This window comes from Somniosus microcephalus, chromosome 15 (genome assembly GCF_052327205.1).
Source record: "Somniosus microcephalus isolate GS21.2 chromosome 15, FLI_Smic_1.0, whole genome shotgun sequence".
NCBI classification, from domain to species: domain Eukaryota; kingdom Metazoa; phylum Chordata; class Chondrichthyes; order Squaliformes; family Somniosidae; genus Somniosus; species Somniosus microcephalus.
The window spans coordinates 108450190-108471196 of record NC_141001.1 but is presented as its reverse complement, the minus strand read 5'-3'; the positions used below and the strand labels follow the sequence as shown (position 1 = coordinate 108471196).

General features: G+C 41.1%; 1 protein-coding gene across 2 annotated transcripts in view; it reads right to left on the bottom strand.

Moving 5' to 3' along the window:
- cstf3 (cleavage stimulation factor, 3' pre-RNA, subunit 3) overlaps positions 1-21007 on the bottom strand; it is a 130625-nt gene that overhangs the window by 88141 nt on the left and 21477 nt on the right. For both annotated transcript variants that reach the window (XM_086008239.1, XM_086008240.1), the window contains 2 exons: positions 19505-19606; positions 19224-19319 (listed from right to left, as the gene is read on the bottom strand). In XM_086008239.1, the coding sequence (XP_085864365.1) occupies positions 19224-19319; positions 19505-19606 (198 nt within the window). The remainder of the gene's footprint in view (positions 1-19223; positions 19320-19504; positions 19607-21007) is intronic.

Here is a 21007-nt window from a genome sequence, read left to right as displayed (position 1 = left end):
ACAAGTTCCACATTCTTACCACTCTTTGGGTAAATACATTTCTCATGATTTATTGGTGACATTTTTATAGCCCCTAGCTTTGGTCCCTCCCCCAACAAGTAGAAGCTGCTTCTTTCCACCTACCCTCTCAAACCCCTTCATAATTTGAAAGACCTCCATTAGGTCACCCTCAACCTTCTCTTTTCTAGAGATGAGACCCGGCCCGTTCAGTCATTCCTGATAAGTATATTCTCTCAGTTCGGGTATCATCTGTGTGAATCTTTTTTGCACCTTCCCAATGTCTCTATATCCTTTTTATAATAGGGAGACCAGAATTGTGCACAGTACTCTTAAGTGTGGTCTAACCAAGGTTCAATACAAGTTTAACATAACTTCTTGTACTCCATCCATCTCATATTTGAAGATTTTTCACTGCTGATCCTTCATCCTGTTTGTTAGCTTCTCTGCCCAGTTAATTTTGGCGGAATCCTTTCTCTCTCAGAACTATGCCTCTTTCAGTCAAGCATCCCTAGCTTGGATTGTACATCATTTTTTTTTTCTATTTTCACATTTAACCTATGCTGTTGTTCCATTCTCAGTTATTTGTCCAATTTAATTTCCTACAACTTAATCAAGCAATGGTCCTTTCCTTGGACTAGAAACATCCAGATCTAGAAATATATGTACTGTATATAGCTCCAATATCGATACTGCTTATATCCCAAGCCCAATTATGTGCCAAGGCTGTGCAGCGGAATCCACGGGCTTTGGATTAATGCTCTCTGCAGATGGGTGCTCCAACCGGAGGGGGAAGTATGCAGCCATCTGAACGATAGTCATAGGAACAAAGTATGCAGCTTCAATCTACTCAAAGGTTTTGAAAGTGATAACTATCTTTTGATTCGTGTACCTGTACCGTTTGCCAGGGGGACCATTCTGCAAGAATGTATAGTTATAGTATCGTCAGAACGACATATCCAGTATTGTGAATATTACTTTGGCCATCAAGCTCGCAATTGGCGCAACTGCGTCTGAATCTTACCGTTTGTCGAGTATGCTGTCTGTCCCTGAAATGGTTTAGCTGCTTAGGGATATGTGAAATGAGTAGGGATTTTTCTTCAATTTATAATAGAACTCCAACTCCCCTGAAGAGCTGTGTAATATTTCAAGAGGAGACTCTACGAAGACTAGGACAGATATGAAATGCTGCAGATGGAGAAAGACCACTATAGACAAGCGCTTTAAAGATAACTCTGTAGCACCAATTTTCACGTCCATGCATGGACCAAGCAGGGGACAGTATTCGCGCCCATTTGATTGGGAATTCACAAGCTGATGACAAGTGCTGGTAGGAGATTTTAAAGGGATCTACCCACTTAAAAAGGTAAGTAGCCATATAAGGAGGAATAATTATTTACCTTTAAAAAGGCTGTAAATATTTTTATGCATTTTTGAACCTTTCAAAGGCTGTTTGGAGCAAAAAAGTTAGGAACTGGCACAATAAACTTGGAGGCAAGATCCAGAGTATGTTGAGCTATTGATGGAACACAGCATACAAACCCGGTTTCATAGCTGGCAAAGTGGAGGTGATGCTGCATCAGGTAGATGCCTGGAGGGTTGCGTTGTTGGCCACGCCAAGAGACTCTCCCCAGAGCTCAGCAGGGAATCTGTCCAGTGGATGGTGTTGAGAGATAAACGCTAGATGCACCACCTGTAAGGCCTGGGAACAGACATGCAAGAAGGTGGCACTTCAAGGAAGCTGCCAAAGAAAGCTGAACCAACAGTTTCATTTGACAGGTGCATGGTCCACATATACATGCCAAGCCCTTTATTCCTTTGATGAAGGAGGCCATCCTGGATGATCAAGAGAATCAAGAAAGTAAGAGATAGTGAAGCTGTAAGTATCCCAAAGCTATAGACTAGTACCATGCACTCTGACACTATTCTCACTCAGCCCCATACACAACCACAGAGAAAGCAAACACAGTTAGCATCTGATGTGAGCTCTGTCGGAAGATCTCTCTCAGGGCCAAGAATATAATTCACTTTTCTGTCACTGTAGGCCTGGAACAGCAGCCTGCCAAGATGAGATCATTTATATTTATATAGCCCCTTTGATGTAATAAAACATTCTAAGGCACTTCACAGGAATGTTATAAAAAAAACTAAATTTGACACCTAGCCATAAGGATTTGGGGGGGGGGGGGGGGGGGGGGGGAGAGATAGTCAATACTGAGGAGGACTGCAACAAATTACAGGACATTAATAAACTTGCAGAATGGGCATATAATTGGCAAATGAAGTTCAACACAGATAAATGTGAGGTATTACATTTTGGTAGGAAGATTGGGACGGTCACTTATCACTTGGAGGGTGCGAGTCTAGGTGGGGTAGAGGAACAAAGGGATCTCGGAGTACAAATACACAAATCACTAAGTTGCAACGCAGGTTAGCAAGTCCATAAAAAGTGCAAACCAAGCACTAGGGTTTATTTCTTGAGGTATAGAATTGAAAAGTAGGGAAGTTACACTAAACCTGTATCAAACCTTGGTTAGACCACACTTCCGCGTACTGCGTACAGTTCTGGTGGCCATTTTATAAAAAAGGATAGAGGCACTGGAGAGGGTGCAGAGAAGATTTACAAGGATGATACCAGAAATGCGAGGGTATACATATCAGGAAAGGATGAACAGGCTGGGTTTCTTCTCTTTGAAAAAAGGCCACGGGGTGACCTTATAGAGGTCTTTAAAATTATGAAAGGTTTTGATAATGTTTCCACTTGTGGGGAAGAGCATAACTAGAGACCATCAATATAAGATAGTCACCAAGAAATCCAATAGAGAATTTAGAAGAAACTTCTTTACCCAAAGAGTGGCAAGAATGTGGAACTCGCTACCACAGGGAGTGGTTGAAGCGAATAGTATAGATGCATTTAAGGGGAGGCTAGACAAGTATATCAGGGAGCAGGGAATAGAGGGTTACGCTGATAGATTTAGATGAGGAAAGACTGGAGGAGGCTCGTGTGGAGCATAAACGGCGGCATGGGCTAGTTGGGCCGAATGGCCTGTTTCTGTGCTGTAAATTCTATGTAAGATGTTAGGGCAGATGACCAAAATGTTTTAAGGAGCGTCTTAAAGGAGGAAAGAGAAGTGGAGAGGCGGAGCAATTTAGGGCGGGAATTCCAGAGCTTAGAACCTAGCCATCTGAAGGCACGACGCCAATGGTGGAGCATTTAAAATCGGGGGATGTTCAAAAGGCCAGATTAGGCAGAGCGCAAAGGTCTCGAGGGAAATCTAGGGCTGGAGGAGATTAGAGACAAAGGGGGTGAGATTTGAAAACAAGTTTGAGAATTAATAAATCAAGGTATTGCTTAACTGAGAGCCAACGTAGGTCAGCGAACAAAGGGGTGATGGGTGAAAGGGACTGGGTGCGAGAAGCAGCACTACACACATGCCACAGGATGTCATTAGTGGTCTTCAGAAGATAGCACTGGGTACAGCACAGGAAAGATGATCAAATGGTGCTGCCAGAGGAGCATAAACTTGCTGGTTGCCATCAAGGACACCTTGTACTTTGGGAATTTGGGAACACAGCGGCACGGTGGTATTGGGCAGCTGCGTCACTCTTCTGCTGCTGATCAGTAGAAAAGATGAAATAGCTCGCTATGCTTACCAATACACGTGTCACGCCACACCTGCAGATAACACATTGGCAAACAATGCAGATGCTGCCTATGCTAGACTAGAAGGCTGGCCCAAAATATCTGAATGTGCTGGTAAACCCCCTACCACGAAAGGTGCAAAACCTTTGACACAGGTTGGTTGCAGGTGTCTTTGCTGCATTCTTACACTGAGGACAAGTCCAGGTAAACCCACCTCTTCCTGTAGTACTGGTTTGGAGGGCAACGGCAGTGGCCACAGCACTCCAGAAGGCAAATACACACACAGGGAAACCCATTAGCCACACTTCTAGGAGTTAAACAAAATAGAGTAGCGCCAGAAGGCATGTAACATAGCTTTCAGAACTAAATGGGCCAGAAGATTGGATTGGAAGGTAGAGAAAATCACTTACAAAGCATCCCTTAAAAGTCATTACTTTGTGACTTCCTTTGACCCGTTAAATTTTCACTTCTTTGAGCAGCCACCTGCAATCCTGAGCACTCATCGCGAGTCATGATTCAGCAGAGGGGTCAGTAAATAGTGTGAACGACTGTATATCAGTCCTGCACCCGTTGAAATGTCCACTGGAAATACACGAGGCACATTATGGGCAACAATCAAATGTAACCGATTGACAAAAATTTGCTGGTTGTGCCCCAATTACAGCCATTTTTGGGTGTAACCGATATCAAAGCACACCCTAAATGCTGATGAGAACCAGTAGTTTGCGGCTTCCACAATCAGTGCCAAGTATGTTCTGTGAGTTTTCTACATATCCTCAAGATCCACCAGTCAGTTCTTCCAGTGCACAACCTTAACTATCTGCAGCGTTACCAATCTGAAAGCGTCCGTTCTGAAGGCAACATTCAAGGTGCTCAGGTCCTGGGAATGTTGAAAGAGCAAAGGTAGAACCTCAAGTTTTCACATTCCATGGGTATCTTCGATGCAGACTGGAAAAACAATAAGCTTCTGTATTTCTGGAAGCAAGATGCACTTGGTAGGAGCGCTCAAACTGGACTGAGAAATCTACTGCCTCGAAAGGTCGTCCCTGTGAAATGACAGAAGCGATCTTCTGACAACCTCCCTCACCTGGCTGCCCAATGAGACAAAAGCCCACTCACCTGAAAAATATTGAATACAATTCTTCACTGGCAGACACGTCACCGTTGGAATCAGTGAGCCCGAGTCACTGGTACAGCAGAGGCAAAAAGTAGGAGTTACTTTCTGGAGTCCCCATTTTCGTACGTTCCAATTCAATTGAAACAAGGTTGGGAGGGTACATATACACCCCTCCTCCAGTACCCGTCTCAAAGGAAGTCTGTTTCCTTCAAAAATGGAGCCTTTTGACTATTCAAAGAGCCTGCCCCCTCTGACTTAAAATGGGTGGGGGTGGAATATTTCCAATAGTGTGATTGCAGGTGCAAAATGAGACCAGAAAAATAACCAGGCATGTCTGGAAATCAAAGATTGCTGGGCGATATTTGACATCCCTCTCACTGGCATTGAGTAGTCTGCTGTAACGGTTTAAATCAGTTTTACGTCATCCATATGGGAAAAATAAGTCTCTTCCGCCACACAGGGCAGAGTAATTGCTGCCATGATTTGTACTGTCTAATCAGTTAAAATTTGACCCAAGACAAATGTGATTCTCATTTCCTTGAAAAATGCTTTGGGCATATTAAACATAGAAGATAGGAACAGGAGTAGGCCATTCAATGAGATCATGGCTGATCATCCGAACTCAGTACCCTGTCCCTGCCTTCTCCTCATATCCCTTTAGTCTTAAGAAATATATCTAACTCCTTCTTGAGGCCAATTCATTAAATATATTCAACTGCCTTCTGTGGTAGAGAATTCCACAGGTTCACCACTCTCTGGGTGAAGAAATTGCTCCTCATCTCTGTCCTAAATGGCTTACCACTCATCCTTGGACTGTGACGCCTGGTTCTGGACTCCCCGACCATCGGGAACATCCTTCCTGCATCTAGTCCTGTTAGAATTTTATAAGTTTCAATGAGATCCCCTCTCATTCTTCTAAACTCCAGCGAGTATAAGCCCAATCGACCCAATCTCTCTTCATAAGTCATTCCTGCCATCCCAGTCTGGTGAATCTTCGCTGCACTCCCTCCATGGCAAGAACATCCTTCCTCAGATAAGGCGACCAAAACTGCACACAATAGGTGTGGTCTCACCAAGGCCCTGTACAACTGCAGCAAGACATGCTTGCTCCTGTACTCGAATCCTCTCGCTATGAAGGCCAACCTACCATTTGCCTTCTTAACCGCCTGCTGCACCTGCATGCTTACCTTCAGCGACTGGTGCACAAGGACACCCAGGTCTCGTTGCACTTCCCCTTCTCCCAATCTATTGCCATTCAGATAATAATCTGCCTTCCTGTTTTTGACACCAAAGTGGATAACCTCGCATTTATCCACGTTATATTGCATCTGCCCAATCACCCAACCTGTCCAAATCATACTGAGTTTCTCTGCATCCTCCTCACAGCACACATGCCCACCCAGCTTTGTGTTGTCTGCAAACTGGAGATATTACATCTAGTTCCCTCGTCTAGATCATTAATATATGTTGTGAATAGCTGGGGTCCAAGGACCGATCCCTGCGGTACCCCACTAGTCACTGCCTGCCACTTGGAAAAAGACCCGTTTATTCCAACTCTTTGCTTCCTGTCTGCCAACCAGTTCTCTATCCAAGTCAGTACCTTGCCCCCAATCCCATGTGCCTTAACTTTACATGCTAATCTCTTATGCGGGACCTTATCGAAAGCCTTCTGAAAGTCCAAATACACCACATCCACTGGTTCTCCCTTATCTATTCTACCAGTTACATCCTCAAAAAATTCCAGATTAGTCAAGCACGATTTACCTTTTGTAAATCCATGTTGACTTTGTCCGATCCTGTCACTGTTTTCCAAGTGCTCTGCTATTACATCTTTTATAATGGACTCTAGCATTTCCCCCACTACCGATGTCAGGCTTACCGGTCTATAATTCCCCGTTTTCTCTCTACCACCTTTTTTGAACAGTGGGGTAACATTAGCTACCCTCCAATCCATGGGAACTGTTCCATAGTCTATAGAATTTTGGAAGATATGGTCATTTCCTGGTACCCAGCTTCCTAAAATTTATTTCTGAAGACACTGGTGCCCTACTTTACATTGGTGACTAGTATTTTTATGTAGGAAACCACCAAGATGTCAAAGAAATAAGAAGTGGCCAGAGTCTTAGTTATTGAATGAAATGTAACTTGGACCCAAGTATAGCAGAACGTGGTGTTTTTCCTTGTTCCTTCGTTCCATGGTCTTCAACCCGGGAATCCAGGTTTCGCTACATTAGGTACATTTCATCATCTGGGCTCAGCCAATGACCTGGAAACTTTTACTGAGGTCAAGAGAAGACTGGAAGGCACAAGTGGAACTGAAGTTTTGCACTGATCCATATAGCTGTAAATTGCACAAGTTCTACTATGTATAACTTGAAATATTGCGTGGCTCAAGAAAAATGCAAAAAAAAGCAGCGACTCTTGAATTGATCATTTGTCCCAGTGTCTGATTGTCAATAATAGTTGGAAGTAGATTTAAATCCAGGAATATTTCAAGATTGCTATAAATAGTAGATGCTGCAATGATTAAAGATTGCATCAATACAATCAACCAAAGTCTAATTTGATTGTTGCTGCAAAAAAAAAATTGGAACTTTGCTTTGATATCAATAGGCACCAAAACAAATGCAGAATCCTGGGATTAGTAGATATGTGGCTTAAACTGGGAGGAGATTGTGTAAACCCTACTGGACCTGGCACCTTTGCCCTGCCCCCAACCTTCTGAATTGATGCAAAACATAATTCAATTGATGCTATGGTCTTGAACCCCCCTTAGAACTGCTCCAAATGGCACTCAAATCACTACAGTAGTGCTGGGAAGAGATTGCTTTTCAAAATTGTTATTTTTTTTTTTTTTTTTAAACTAGAAGTTTTGCAAACTATACACGTCTGGAAATTCAAAGTTAATGGTGGGACATGCAAACATTGTTCAAAGATGTACAACACTGGGAAAGATTAGAACTAACCCTTTGGTCCTAAATTGCAATGCCACTTGTACAAAATTAGAAAACGCATTACAAATTTAGTTCTCCCACACCTAGCGCAGCAGTGTCCAAGCAGTTTGCCTTCAAGGGCTACACGGGCCCACGCATAATTGATAAAAGTTTAAATCAACGTTTGCATTAATTTGCATAGATCTTAAGTTGCTGAGACCAATAGATCTTCCGATTTAGAATGTATTCATCAATTGGGCCACATCACTTTTTCCAAGCATACCGCATTCAAAAGATTGAAAAAATGGCAAATAATATAGGTTAAAAGTTGTCAGGACCCCAGGTTATAGTGCCCCAAGTAGAACAATCCTTCCCTAATAGGTAAAGGTACTTTAAATAAAAGAATTATCCTTGGGATGCGGGTGTTGTTGCCAAGGCCGGTATTTAATGCTCATCCCTAGTTACCCCGAGAAGGCGATGAGCCTTCTTGAACCGCTGCGTGTAGCGGTTTGATACAACGGAGTGGCTTGCTATGCTGCTTCAGAGGGAAGTTAAGAGTCAACTTATGTGGGACTGGAGTTACATAGGCCAGATCAGGTAAAGGTTTCCTTCCCCAAAAGGACACGAGTGAACCAATTGAGTTAAGAAAATCCAACCGCTTCATGGTCACCTTTACTGAGCAGGTTCAAATTCTCAAGCTGCCGTCGTGGGATTTGAATTCAAGTTCCCTGGATTACTATTCCAGTAACAGCCACAACACTACCGTATTAAAACGGAGCTGGCTGACCTCAGCTGGACAACCGTGGGATGTTACAATTTGGGAGAGAAGCACCAGCCCGAGTTCTTCTCCCCACTGCTAGAAAGTATCCATCAATTCCTGTTAGAAAGTGCCTGCGCATAAAGAGGTTCAGCTGTGATCCCTTCCATAGTCTAAGATATCTGGACCAACACACACTTGAACAAGGTGTCAGTACCTGTGGAACCAGACCCAATCAAGACCTTCAGAGTATGCGGAGAAAATTGGGATGGAAAGAGAGACAAGTTTTTAAAGATTTTTTGCAAAAAGAAAACAGCAGAGATGCCTGCTAGGAGAAAAAAAGAGCTAAACTGTCAAGAGTTAGGTATATAGAATATGTGGTAACACAATTGCAAACCAAGGTGGCTAGAAAGTAAAGAACTTGCATTTATATGGCGCCTTTCATGACCTCAGGATGCCCCAAAGCACTTTACAGCCAGTGAAATACTTGAAGTGTAGTTACAGTTGCAATGTAGACACTAAAGTCTCCTCTAGCTGAATCAATAGGAATACCCAGTCCCAGGGTTCTGTACACACAGTGCCTACCAATTCCAAAGCAATAGTTAAAAGTGAAGTGTCGACTTTAACTACTCTTTCAGGAAAGCGAGAATTTTTGAACTCAGTCACCAGCAGCAGTTCCCCAGTCAGCAGAGCACCAGCCATTGTAATGATGCTACAAGATTGTTGCCCTCCCTACCCTGGAGGAGCAGGGCTCAGTTGCAGCACCCTAACCGCTGAGAATGCACCAATAGTCTAAATCAGCAGAGACCGGAAATTCAACCTGGGGCGTTCTGGTCTGTGCATCTTAGTATGACATTAGGCATCAGTGTCTTTACCCACTGGGTACGAAGGAACTGAGCCAGAGTTTTTATTCCTCATCACCTTTTGATGGCGGTGGGTTTTATTTTTATTTTTTTGGGGGGTTGGGGGAGAAAGAGAAAGTGGGGATGGGGAGTGAACATTTTTTTTAAAAATCCTATGAAAATGTTAAAGAAAGTTGTAACTATGACCGTTACACCCACTAAAGAACTGAAGAGAGCCTAGCTCTGTTGCTCAATATAAGTCTGGCAAAAACACACGGACAAGCATTACAGAATTTAGGTGTAGGAAAATTGCTCACATCGATTAAATCTATACATTAACTAGTCAACAAAAAAAACAATTGTAAGCATTTAACATTTGTTTAGGAAGTGTTTGAGACTTTTTAGTTGTGCTGTTAAATTTGTACATTTGTAGCTTTTTGTAATGTATACACATACACAGGAATGTCACATAATTCTGTTAGAAACTAGTTTTTAAATCCATATTTTGGTATGCATGCATGTGATAAAGACTCAGTACACAGCACCATTGCATTTGTATATAACAATCCTTAAAGGAGAACTGTTAAGTGGAAGATAATGAGTATATGTAGGTAATTCCAAACAAATGTACATTTGTACAGTGGGAGTGTGGTAATGCTATTCTGACATTAGGCAAATGTCAACAGGTAGTTAGTGTAGGTCATTTTTAACGGGCGATGTGCTACCAAAATTTCAAACGAGATCATTTTCGGCTAGTCAAGCACGGTTGAAACACTCACTAAATACAGGTCAATGGCGCAGCATTTTTGTCAAAAGACATACTTGGGCCCAACAAACCATCCTCAAGCCCTGCAAAATTAAAGCTGGCACCTAGCCTAAAAATGGAGGCACAGTGGGGAAATAAAACGCACGCTATATTTATACTGATCATTCTCTTAGCCACATGCAGCACTGGACCTGTTAATAGTCCAAACACTAATCTGAAGTGCCAGTTTAAGCATGCCTCATCAATCGGTTTAGAAAAAAATGTGATTAGGAAAGATATTGAATCAGGTCATGCAGCATAAGCATAATGACACCTAAGCAGGACTTTATCCTCCACTTGCAGAAATTTGTTTTGAAGTATGGACACACTCAGATGCTGTATTCAGTTTCTAGGAATATTATTAAAAAAAAATTTTTTTTTATTTTTTTAAACCATTCATGGAGAAGATGACATTAGTAATTTAAGCTATCTAAAGTTTCAAGATGCAACTAACGGGGGGGGGGGGGGGGTGGTTTGTGGAAGACAAACTTGGACCTAGTTTCTCGAGCAGACGAGACAAAAAGGGTCCAATTTTAGGAGCTATGTCCCATGCCCAGCTCAGGTGATGTTCAGGCATCCCTGGCGGCCACCGTAAACAGGCTTAAGGCCCTTTGCATATGCCAATGAGGGGCCTAAAGCCCATTAAGGACCACTCTCCGAAACGGGTCAGAAACTGAATGGAGCTCTTCCCGTTCCTTCTGCGGTCTAACCAGTGGTTGTTAAAGGGATTACTGGAGGCCATTAAGTTTCTTTTTAAACTTCATGTGCAGCCAGGAGCACTTTTGCTCTGTCTGGCTCCACAGCATTACTGTGGTCTGCTGCTGGCCTCCATGCACCTGCCCGCCTCCTGGAACCCACCCTAGAGCCGCTGCCAGCATCAGTCAGAAAACTTGGTCCATAACAGGCAAGCTGCCTCAGCAGGCCCAACAGACGCCCAGCTCATTGGAATTATCAGATGAGGCTCATTTTAGAACAAGCCTCAGGCCTCTAGCTTCTGGTACTCACTGAGAGCACGGCAAGTTTCAGACCCAATAGCCAGCCTGAACAAATTTCTCCCACTCTTACTTTCATCATTGGCATGTGTAGGCACATGCACATAATATACATTCAACGCAACAGGGTGAAGAAGCATTTTGATGCGTTTTAGCCAAGAATTAAAAATCAGGATTATTAATCAATTATTTTGAACTCAACATTTTAAATACATTCAGCTACATCATTATTTATCAGTCTAAGTGGCTGCAGGCGCGAGAGCTAGTGTAAATCCAGAAAAAATGCAGATTGCAAATGAAGTTAACCGAGGGTGGGGCTATGATTAATTTGCGGATTCGGTGAGCGGTATAGGCGGAGAAGCACAAAGGTCCCAAGAAATTATGACGTGGCATAAATAATGGCGTAACTCACTTACACCATAATTTCCTGGGACTTGGTGTAAAACGAACCCAAAGTCATAGGTAACACCATGCACCCAGGAAATTCTGGGCCAATATTCCTATCCTACTTGGACCCCTTCCCGACAGATCTGCAATATATTTCTAGCTACTGTTATTATTTCAGATTCAGTGTTTTTATCCTTTATACTTATTTTATATCTGTGTTTTTCTATAATGGAAGACCAATCATGAAATCAACTATCACCTTATTGCTGCAGATCTGTGCCATAGTTCGCCAATGCCTGAACAGATCAATTAGAGAGTCTGGGTTTTGCTTCACTGGCAGTGAATTATAGCCCGAATATGAATAAGGACAACAGAAAGGGCTGGTAAGGCCACACCTGGAATACTGCGTAGTTTTGGTTTCCATATTTAAGAAAAGATATACTTGCTCTCGAGGCAGTTCAGAGAAGGCTCACTCGGTTGATTCCGGAGATGAGGGGGTTGACTTATGAGGAAAGGTTGAGTAGGTTGGGCCTCTACTCACTGGAATTCAGAAGAATGAGAGGCGATCTTATCGAAACATATAAAATTGTGAGGGGGCTTGATCGGGTGGCTGCGGGGAGGATGTTTCCACTGATGGGTGAGACTAGAACTAGGGGGCATAATCTTAGAATAAGGGGCTGCCCTTTCAAAACTGAGATGAGGAGAAACTTCTTCACTCAGAGGGTAGTAAATCTATGGAATTTGCTATCTCAAGAGAGCTGCGACATTAAATAAATTCAAAACGGAGATAGACAGTTTCCTAGCTGATAAGGGAATTAGGGGTTACGGGGAGAGGGCAGGGAAGTGGACGTGAGTCTAGGTTCGGATCAGCCATGATCCTACTGAATGGCGGAGCAGGCCCGAGGGGCCGTATGGCCTACTCCTGCTCCTACTTATGTTCTTATGTCCTCGACTCCAACCAGCTGAACAAGTAATCTGATCATGGAAATGATTGCCAAAGTACCATACTCCTTTAAGCACAAGTCAGTGTTTTACTACAGGATTTTAAAATGGCTTATCTGATTCCCATTACTTTTGGAGAGCACTTCAAATCTATTTTGCCAGTTCATCCATACATTTGCTGCAATTTTTTTTTTAAACCGTAAATGATTAGTATCAGGATCAAGTTTTTAAAAAAAGCCAAATATAGCACTAATATCTAACAAGGTTTAGTGAATTGCAGATGTATAACTAAGTTGGGATAGACCTGTAGCTACACTACAGTTAAACATAGGAAACTAGTCCCTCTGCCACATGAGAAATCTACAAAAAAAATTAAGTTTTGCTAATCTTGTCAGAGTATGAGATGGGGGGAAAAGATAAAAGAAACTAACCATTATCCCAGCTGAGTTGCACCGACTGTGTCTGATATCCACAGGCTACAGAAGCTGTACAAATGAACTTGCAGAAAATATGGGGTGGGGGGGGGGGGGGGGTATGATAGAAAGAATAAGGTTACCAAAATTGGTTAGCTCAATTGATTTCTATTGAAGATTTAGACAAGTTAAGTAATTCCTTAGCCACATCTTCAGGACAATCAAACATGCATTTTATCCACTTGTTGACCTATCTAGAATACAATTGGTGGGGTGAGGGCAGTGAGGAATCAGTCGTGTCTATTTAATGCAGACATTTTCTACTCTATTAGTCAATCTTCTGTGGCATTACACAAAGGGAATCAAGACCAAGCACACACTTCGTGAACAGAGGTTAGAGGGTGGGAGATAATTGAACCAGAGAGCAAAGATGTAAGATTTTTAATAAGACATCATACATTCTGTCCTTTGAGGTAATACTTTTATTTTATATTATTCATATAGTTAAATAGTAACTTACAACAATTTGGGAAGCAGAAAAGTAGAATTGGTTGGAGCAAGGAGTTTGCCTGCAGTACAGGCCAAGGAACTGGGGTGGACACAAAACAGGCACTACAGCAAGACCACTGGTGGAAGAGTGTAACTTACAGCATGACAAGTTTACATAGGCAGGTCCCATTGTAAATATAGGCACTGTATTTTTATAATGGTAAGCAGTGACACAGAAGTGGCAAAATCTCATCAGGAAGAAAGGTTTTGTAGACAGGAAGTGTACACTGATGTAAGGAGGTTTAATAAGATATATAAGTATAATCCATCATGGGTTTAGTCTAATGAACAAGAATCAAAACACGTACATAACCATGAAGAATCCAAGCACCGACAGTTAAAGCAACAGGTATCAGGCAGCAAGGATTCCTGAAAAACTCAAACTGTAAAAGTCATCGCGAGGTTTTGCAACCAAAATAATGAGATTCTGCAATTGGCTCATTCTGTATAGTCTTATAAAAACTTGCTTCTGGTCACATTAAGTAAAAAAAAAATCACAATTATGTTGCACGGTATACCATATATTGTCTAAAAAAAGGGTCACGGGGCAGTGCTCCACCTTAATGATTGCGTACATTTAACCCCCTGCCTATCCCCGATGGCAGTTAAGAGCATTGGGAGGGGTTGAAACATACCAGATGGGAAGTGGTCTGACCGCTTCAGCTGTTAAATGTACCTGCAGTCAAAGTTCTCCCTCACCCTGTATCTTCTTTGAAATGTTGTTCCCTCTTCTAGAAAGTGCATGCATTTAGGAATATTATTATTGAGATAGTGACTTTCCAGCTTTCTTCACATGATGAATTAATTGTACACGGTCATGGAAGACAAGCATTCAGTAAATTATAAATTGTCGTCAAAGCATACATGCTTGGGCAAAGCCACAAGCTTCCGCTACTCATGAAAATACTGGCACCTGCACTTTTTAACTGAACTTTACTGTGTTAAATAAAAAATTAAAACATACACCATTAATAAGGATACAGTACACCTCCCGTGGTGCTCAAGATTATGCAGTGGGCTTAGTGCAGGTGACAATCATAATACCTAGCAAATAAAATCCATAGCAACTTTTGACAGCAATTTCAGGCTCCTACTGGTGAATTAGGAACACAGGAAGGACTTAGATGAGGAAGAGAGAGCCGTCCAAGTCAGCAATCCAAGTTTGCTGACGACACCAAGATAGGTGGCACAGTAAATAGTGCAAATGGGAGCAGAACGTTGCAAAAGGACATTGCTAGATTAAGTGAGTGGGCAAAACTGGCAGATGGCAGTTCAATGTGGGGAAGTGCAAGGGCATCCACCACTTTGGAGCCAAGAAGGTAGATCACAGTACTTTCTAAATGGTGTAAAGCTAGGAACGGTGAAGGCGCAGCGATTTCGGGCTCCAAGTACAGAAATCACTAAAAGCTAGTGGACAGGTACAAGAAATAATTTAAAAGGCTAATGGAATGTTGGCCTTTATCTCGAGGAGGCTGGAAGTTGTGTTAGTTATATAAAGCTCTGGTTAGACCCTTTTTAAAGTACTGCGTTCAGTTCTACGCACCGCCCCTCAGGAAGGATACATTGGCTTTGCAGGAGGTGAAGTGCAGATCACCAGAATGATACTGGGGCTAAAATGGGTAGGTGGAGTTGAGATACAGACTAGCCATGATCTGACTGAATGGCAAAACAGGCTCAAGGGGCAGAATGGCCTACTCCTGTTCCTATGGATTAGTTGCCTATAAAAATTAGAAGATTAAAACATGTAGGATTGCAGGATCTTTGTTTATAGAATGCAACTGGCCATGGTCATTTTGGATGTTTTGAATGGCAGGAGGTTGAAATAAGCCTCAGCTAACTGCTGTGACACTTAGTTTTACATTGTATGTAAATAAATGAAAAGCAAGTTCATTTAAAAAAGATTCCATACTCTGGTGAGAAATATGTAAATCCAGAACATTGAGAGATAGGTCAGTTACACATGGGAGTTTAAAAATTCTCTAGTGAATTATCCTGAATTTTTTCTGTGCTCAAGGTGAAGGACATCAGTGCTGCAGAATGAAATATTTCTCTACTTTCCAGCGTAATTCGAGGTTACAGAATAAAACGATGCTTCAATAATAACAGTACCTACAACTACATTGGTTTCAATGTTTTCATTTTCTATTCCAGCCATTCGGACTCCTGATTGAATGTCAAATTATGGGCAGTTACATTCCTATTCAGATCTCGACTGAAACAGACACTCGAATTAGCTCACCTGAAAACATGAAAACTGGAAGAGAGGAAACTTTTAGCCCACTAGTTTAGACTGGATTTGCATCCAGATGTCGGAGGTGAAAGTCAAGTGTCCCAAACTATTGCAGCAGCCAATCTCCTACTTCTCCCTTCCATAAAACACCCGCCCGGATACCTTCCAAAATACTCAAGCTCTACAAAATAAACATGAGTTTTGAAAGCTCGGGATTGAACTACAACTGCAAGACGTATGGAGCCAGGCAGCATTACTAGAGTCAGTATATGGTTAGGAGATCTTTAGCTATCTTAACTTTTGGGTCTTGCATGATAATGCAGACCCATTGTCATGCTACCCGGAAATACTCTCAGCTGGCGAGGGATACAAGAACAGACATTACAAATAGAGCCTTCCAGTGTGTCCATGTTGGTTCTCTGTGCAACAAATGTGTCTGACAATTGTGGTTTTCAGACAACCACCATGCAGAATTTACCAAGATATATAGGGATGCACCTATATCATGTGTAAAGGGAAAGACTGAAATGGTTGTTATCGATAGGTATCAGGCAAAAATGAGGAATTACCCGAATTCTAACATATGAATTTCGTAGTACAATTTTTTTTAGATTAAAAAAGTGTTTCTTCTTTCTATCTTCATACCCTCAAATTTTTCCTTTGTGTGCATGTGCCATGTTGGGGAGGGGGCCGGACAGCAGAAGTGCTAAGCTTCACTTTCAGCAATTATCAATCAGCTTTGCTGCAATTAGGAGCCCACCACCAGGAAATCACAAGCATAAACCCACATTATAATTTTATTCAACTGTACAGTATGTTGTGCTGCTGATCCCCAAGGTGTCTGTGCAACATTTGATTTTTGTGGACTGGCACCACAGAATACACAAAAAAATTCCAGTGATCCTTGCTGGGTAGTGCATGTGCATAGATATCTGGTGAAGACAGGATCAGGCTTCCGCATGATTGAATATCCTGCGGATACAGTCAAGACTCTCCAATAGCAAGGCGCTGAAGGACATTTGTAGAATCATGCCAAATCATAAGGCAGCGCCTTCAGGAGAAATGTGGGAAATATTGCAAGGAAAATGGAAAAAACAAGATCTTGTGTTATTGCATCTAGCATACTTCTGGGCAATCAGTATAGAATATAAAAAATACAAGGCACAGTTTAGTAGTTTGGATTTATTGTTTGTTGTATGCGAAACAGGTCAATTCTACTTTAAACGGATTACATTCCTAAATTACTGCTTACATAAAATATATACTGGTCCCAATGATAAGAACAGTACTGAACTGTTGTTTTAAATAATTCTCTATTTGGTTCTCTTCTATTTATTTATGCTAGGGCATACTTGGACAATTGAAATCTCAGGGCAGATTGAGATGTCTGCTTCTTCTCCCACCCTCTCCTGAAGCTACTAGCTTAGATGGCTGCAAAATATTCTGTAATTTCACCCCATTTTCTAGGCCTAACCACTCCCTCAAGTGTAGTTTCCTAATTCAGTTTTATATAAAAACCTACACCCTTATTCACACATCAGTCTTTTTTTTCCTCAACATGCATTTCAAATTTTATAGCCTTCATTTTGACATTTAAAAACAAAAACAATTTTGAATTGATTTTGTAATTTATCTATCCCTGTGCATTTTTATTTTGCGTCTTCCTCCAGGAATGGCAGCTAGTTCCAGGCCTGTCAATACTCATGGCCCTACCGCTAGAGGGTAGAAGACATCCTCTCAATTCTCTAGCTACACCACGCTCCTCTGCCTCAGACTATGTGATGCTACAGGCTGCACCTGGCTCAATTCAGATCAGAAGCTCAAACTGAACCACTGACCTTCCCATTCTGTGGTGGTGTATGTTTAAGCACTAAAGCTGTGCCAAAACTTGAATGATGTCCGTGGGAAGGGTGCCAAAGCCAAAGGGAAAATGAATAGAAATAGATGGGATAACAAAACTGAGGTCTGCCTAATTCAAAAGATTAAAATAAAATACAGGGGAAATCAGATCCCTGAAACAAAATAAAGCAGCAAACAGAGAGAAATCAGAGATAGTGTATAAAAACAATGCCAGGTGAATAAACGAAGACTATTGTATAAACACAAAGAACAGGCAATGTTGTGAAAAAGAACGAACATTTTAATGTTTCTCCTGTATAAAATTACAACTGGGAGGACTTTTTGAATTTGATAACGAAACAGATTTCACATTATTGTAAGATTGCTAGAATAATAAAGCAACATCGTATTTCTCCCCAATACGGATAAGTGATGAGCTAGTCAGAGAATAACAAACCTCACCAATAAAACTACGGCTTGACCTGATAATATCCCAGTAGTATTGCCGCTTACCAGATCTGTGAAGACTACATGCATCTCAAAGCACTTTGAAGTTATTTTTATTATGACAGTTTGCAATCGTCATGGAAGGATCAGTTTGTAATGGTCATGATTAAATTGCTCTACATTCTGTATTTTTCATTCACATGACGACAGGTTGACAATGGGCAATGCACGATCATGCAAGACAGACATTGCCTCTATGACAATGAAATTGCTTGTAACAGAATCGCGTCAAGATAGAGCCTACATTATTGTTAAGACCCTGCTTCCTCGAAGGCAGTCAGCTTTTGTGCAACAGTGCCAGCTGAATGTCATGGCATGACAAAAATCTTGTTTTAATCTAGACAATGCTCTGCACCAAAACAATCTCCCACACTTTCTGTACAGCAAGAAACTGATGCTGAAAGTCAGTATGGACTATGACTAAAACAGCAACAATTTCTGGTAGGACCTGCTCTCAAGACTCAATTTCTTCAACCACACTAATGTTCATGAAATTAGAATCTTTAGATATATAGAAATTACAAACCACTGCAATATTAAACTATACAATATAAAGTTTGTTCATTAAACCAGTTTATTAAACCAGGAATTTAATATATTGTTACTTAGTCATTCATTTCATTACATCAAGACATATTCAATGACTTAAGAACTTTTTGGTTATGTGTCTGTCATATGGGTATCTAAAGCATTTATTTCAGATTTTAAAAAAATAAAACAATTTATTGTATAGCAGCAAGGCTAGGAATAGTTGTAAGCGGATTAGAACAATGCAAAGTCCTAGAAAGGGAATAAAGATTAAACAAACAATACAGTATTAAATGTTAAGAGTCTCTTTGGCAAATAAAATGCCTCAGCTTGATCATACACTATTAAATACAAGATACTGTGAGTGAACAGAATAAATGAACTCTAAAGAAATGACACGGGAGGCAATAAAGAGACACATGACAACTGAATAAAAGGCCAAAGCACATCAGATACCATTAAAGACTATTTTAATGTTGTTGCAACTCCAACATGCAACAATCATTGGTGTGCAATAGGCCCACACATTAAGATTTCATTTTAAAAGTTTTAAATCCCTACATAAAATACAGTCTGCATCTACAAATATTAAGTCCCGGCCACCTTTAACTTTTATAGTCTGAATATTCACCTAAAATTTGATTGTCTAACATAACTCATTGGTGCGAACTTCATGGAGCATGGCAGAGTTTACGTTACTTTAAAAATTAACCTATAAAATTGAGAAGAAAAAAATATTAACCTCAGCTTCAATGTATAGTTTCCAGAATCTGCCAGAGCTGGGGAACTGGGTGACAAGTCGCTCATAGGTCTTCCGCGCTTTGTCTATGGGTTGGTTCTAAAAGTAAAAACCAGCAAAAATCATTTTTTTTTTTTTACAGCATTTAAAAATAGGCAATGATAAGCTTTTGATGTTTTACTCCCCAGTCATCTCAGTTAAGAGGCAATTTCCACAAGTTTTAAAAATCAATGTGCAAGTTTTTGAACTGTATAATAAACAAACATAACCCTATTTCACTAAACCTGTGCCTCTCGTATGAGAATGCTCCAAGCATCAAGGTCATATGGATTTTCTTCTAATTTCTTTTCTGCCTTCTTCACTTTTTCAGGGACATACTCTGGAGCCTGTGGGGAGAGAGAGAGAGAGAGTATAAAGTTACACCACCATTTATACCACTCTTACCTGTTTTGTAAACAATGTTCCAAATATTGTCCCCAACACACAAAAATGGCAGCTACATCAAGTCAAGCAGCAAGAAATTACAGTAAAAGCTTTGTAATAAACTAAAATTCAATGCACAAATCACATCCCTACTGTCAAGCGGGCTACAATGGTGTTCAATTTTACTGATGTACAAGTAATCACTACAGTTCCTGTCAGCAGTATTACTATCCTTACAATTAATACATTTTCAAGGCTTTTGGGCCGAGGTGCAGAGTGATTTGCCTTAGCATATCAATTTTTTAATATAGATTTGAACAAGAAATCAAAGCAGTGCTTCCAAAGCATCTCCTGCAAAGAAAAAGAACAAGGTTGTAAACGTCCTTGAAAATATAAGCATTACATCAACTAAAATATTTATTTTCCATACTGGCACTTAAAATTTCCTGATGCCTTGACTTAAGATAAAAATCTACATCAGTCAACTGAGATTGCAAGTCATTATTTACAGCCTCTAAGTAACTGCTGTTATGGTTAGCTCCCGATGGCTCAATTTATCCTGCGAGAGGTGACCCATACAGAACAGGAAGTTACAAAGAGACAAAGACAGATTAAATGAGTGGGCAAAACTGGAGTTCAATGTGGGCAATTGTGAAGTCACCCACTTAGATTCCAAGAAAAAAAAATTGGGAGTATTTTCTAAATGTTGAGAAACTTAACTGTGGAGGAGCAGAGATTCCATGCGCACAAATCACTAAAAGCCAGTGACGGGTACAAAAAGGCTAATGGAATGTTGGCCTTTTTCTCACGGGCTAGAATACAAAAGGGGAAGTTATGCTTCAGTTGTGTACAGCTTCGTCCGAACCCCATCAGTTCTGGGGACTGCACCACAGGAAAGATATATTGGCCTTGGAGGGGGCGCAGCACGGATTCAGCAGAATGATATTGGAGCTTAGGTTGAGGATATATGGCATAAACTTGGCTTGTATTCTCTTGAGTATACAAGATTGAGGGGTTATCTAATCAAGGTGTTTAAAATGATAAAAGAATTTGATAGGGTACATAAAGAGAATCTTTCCTCTATTGGGGGAACCCAGAACAAGAGGGCATAATCTTGAAATTAGAGTTAGGCATTCAGGAGTGAAATTCGGAAGCACTTCTTCACACAAGGGGTAGTATCAATCTGGAACACTTCCCAAAAGGCTGTGGATGCTGGGTCAATTGAAGCTTTCACAGCAGAGATCGATTTTTTTTTGTGTTCTTATAAGGGTATCTAGGGACATGGAGTAATGGTGGGTAAATGAGGTTGAGGTACAGATCAGCCATGATTGAATTGAATGGCAGAACATTGATGTCAGGGAACA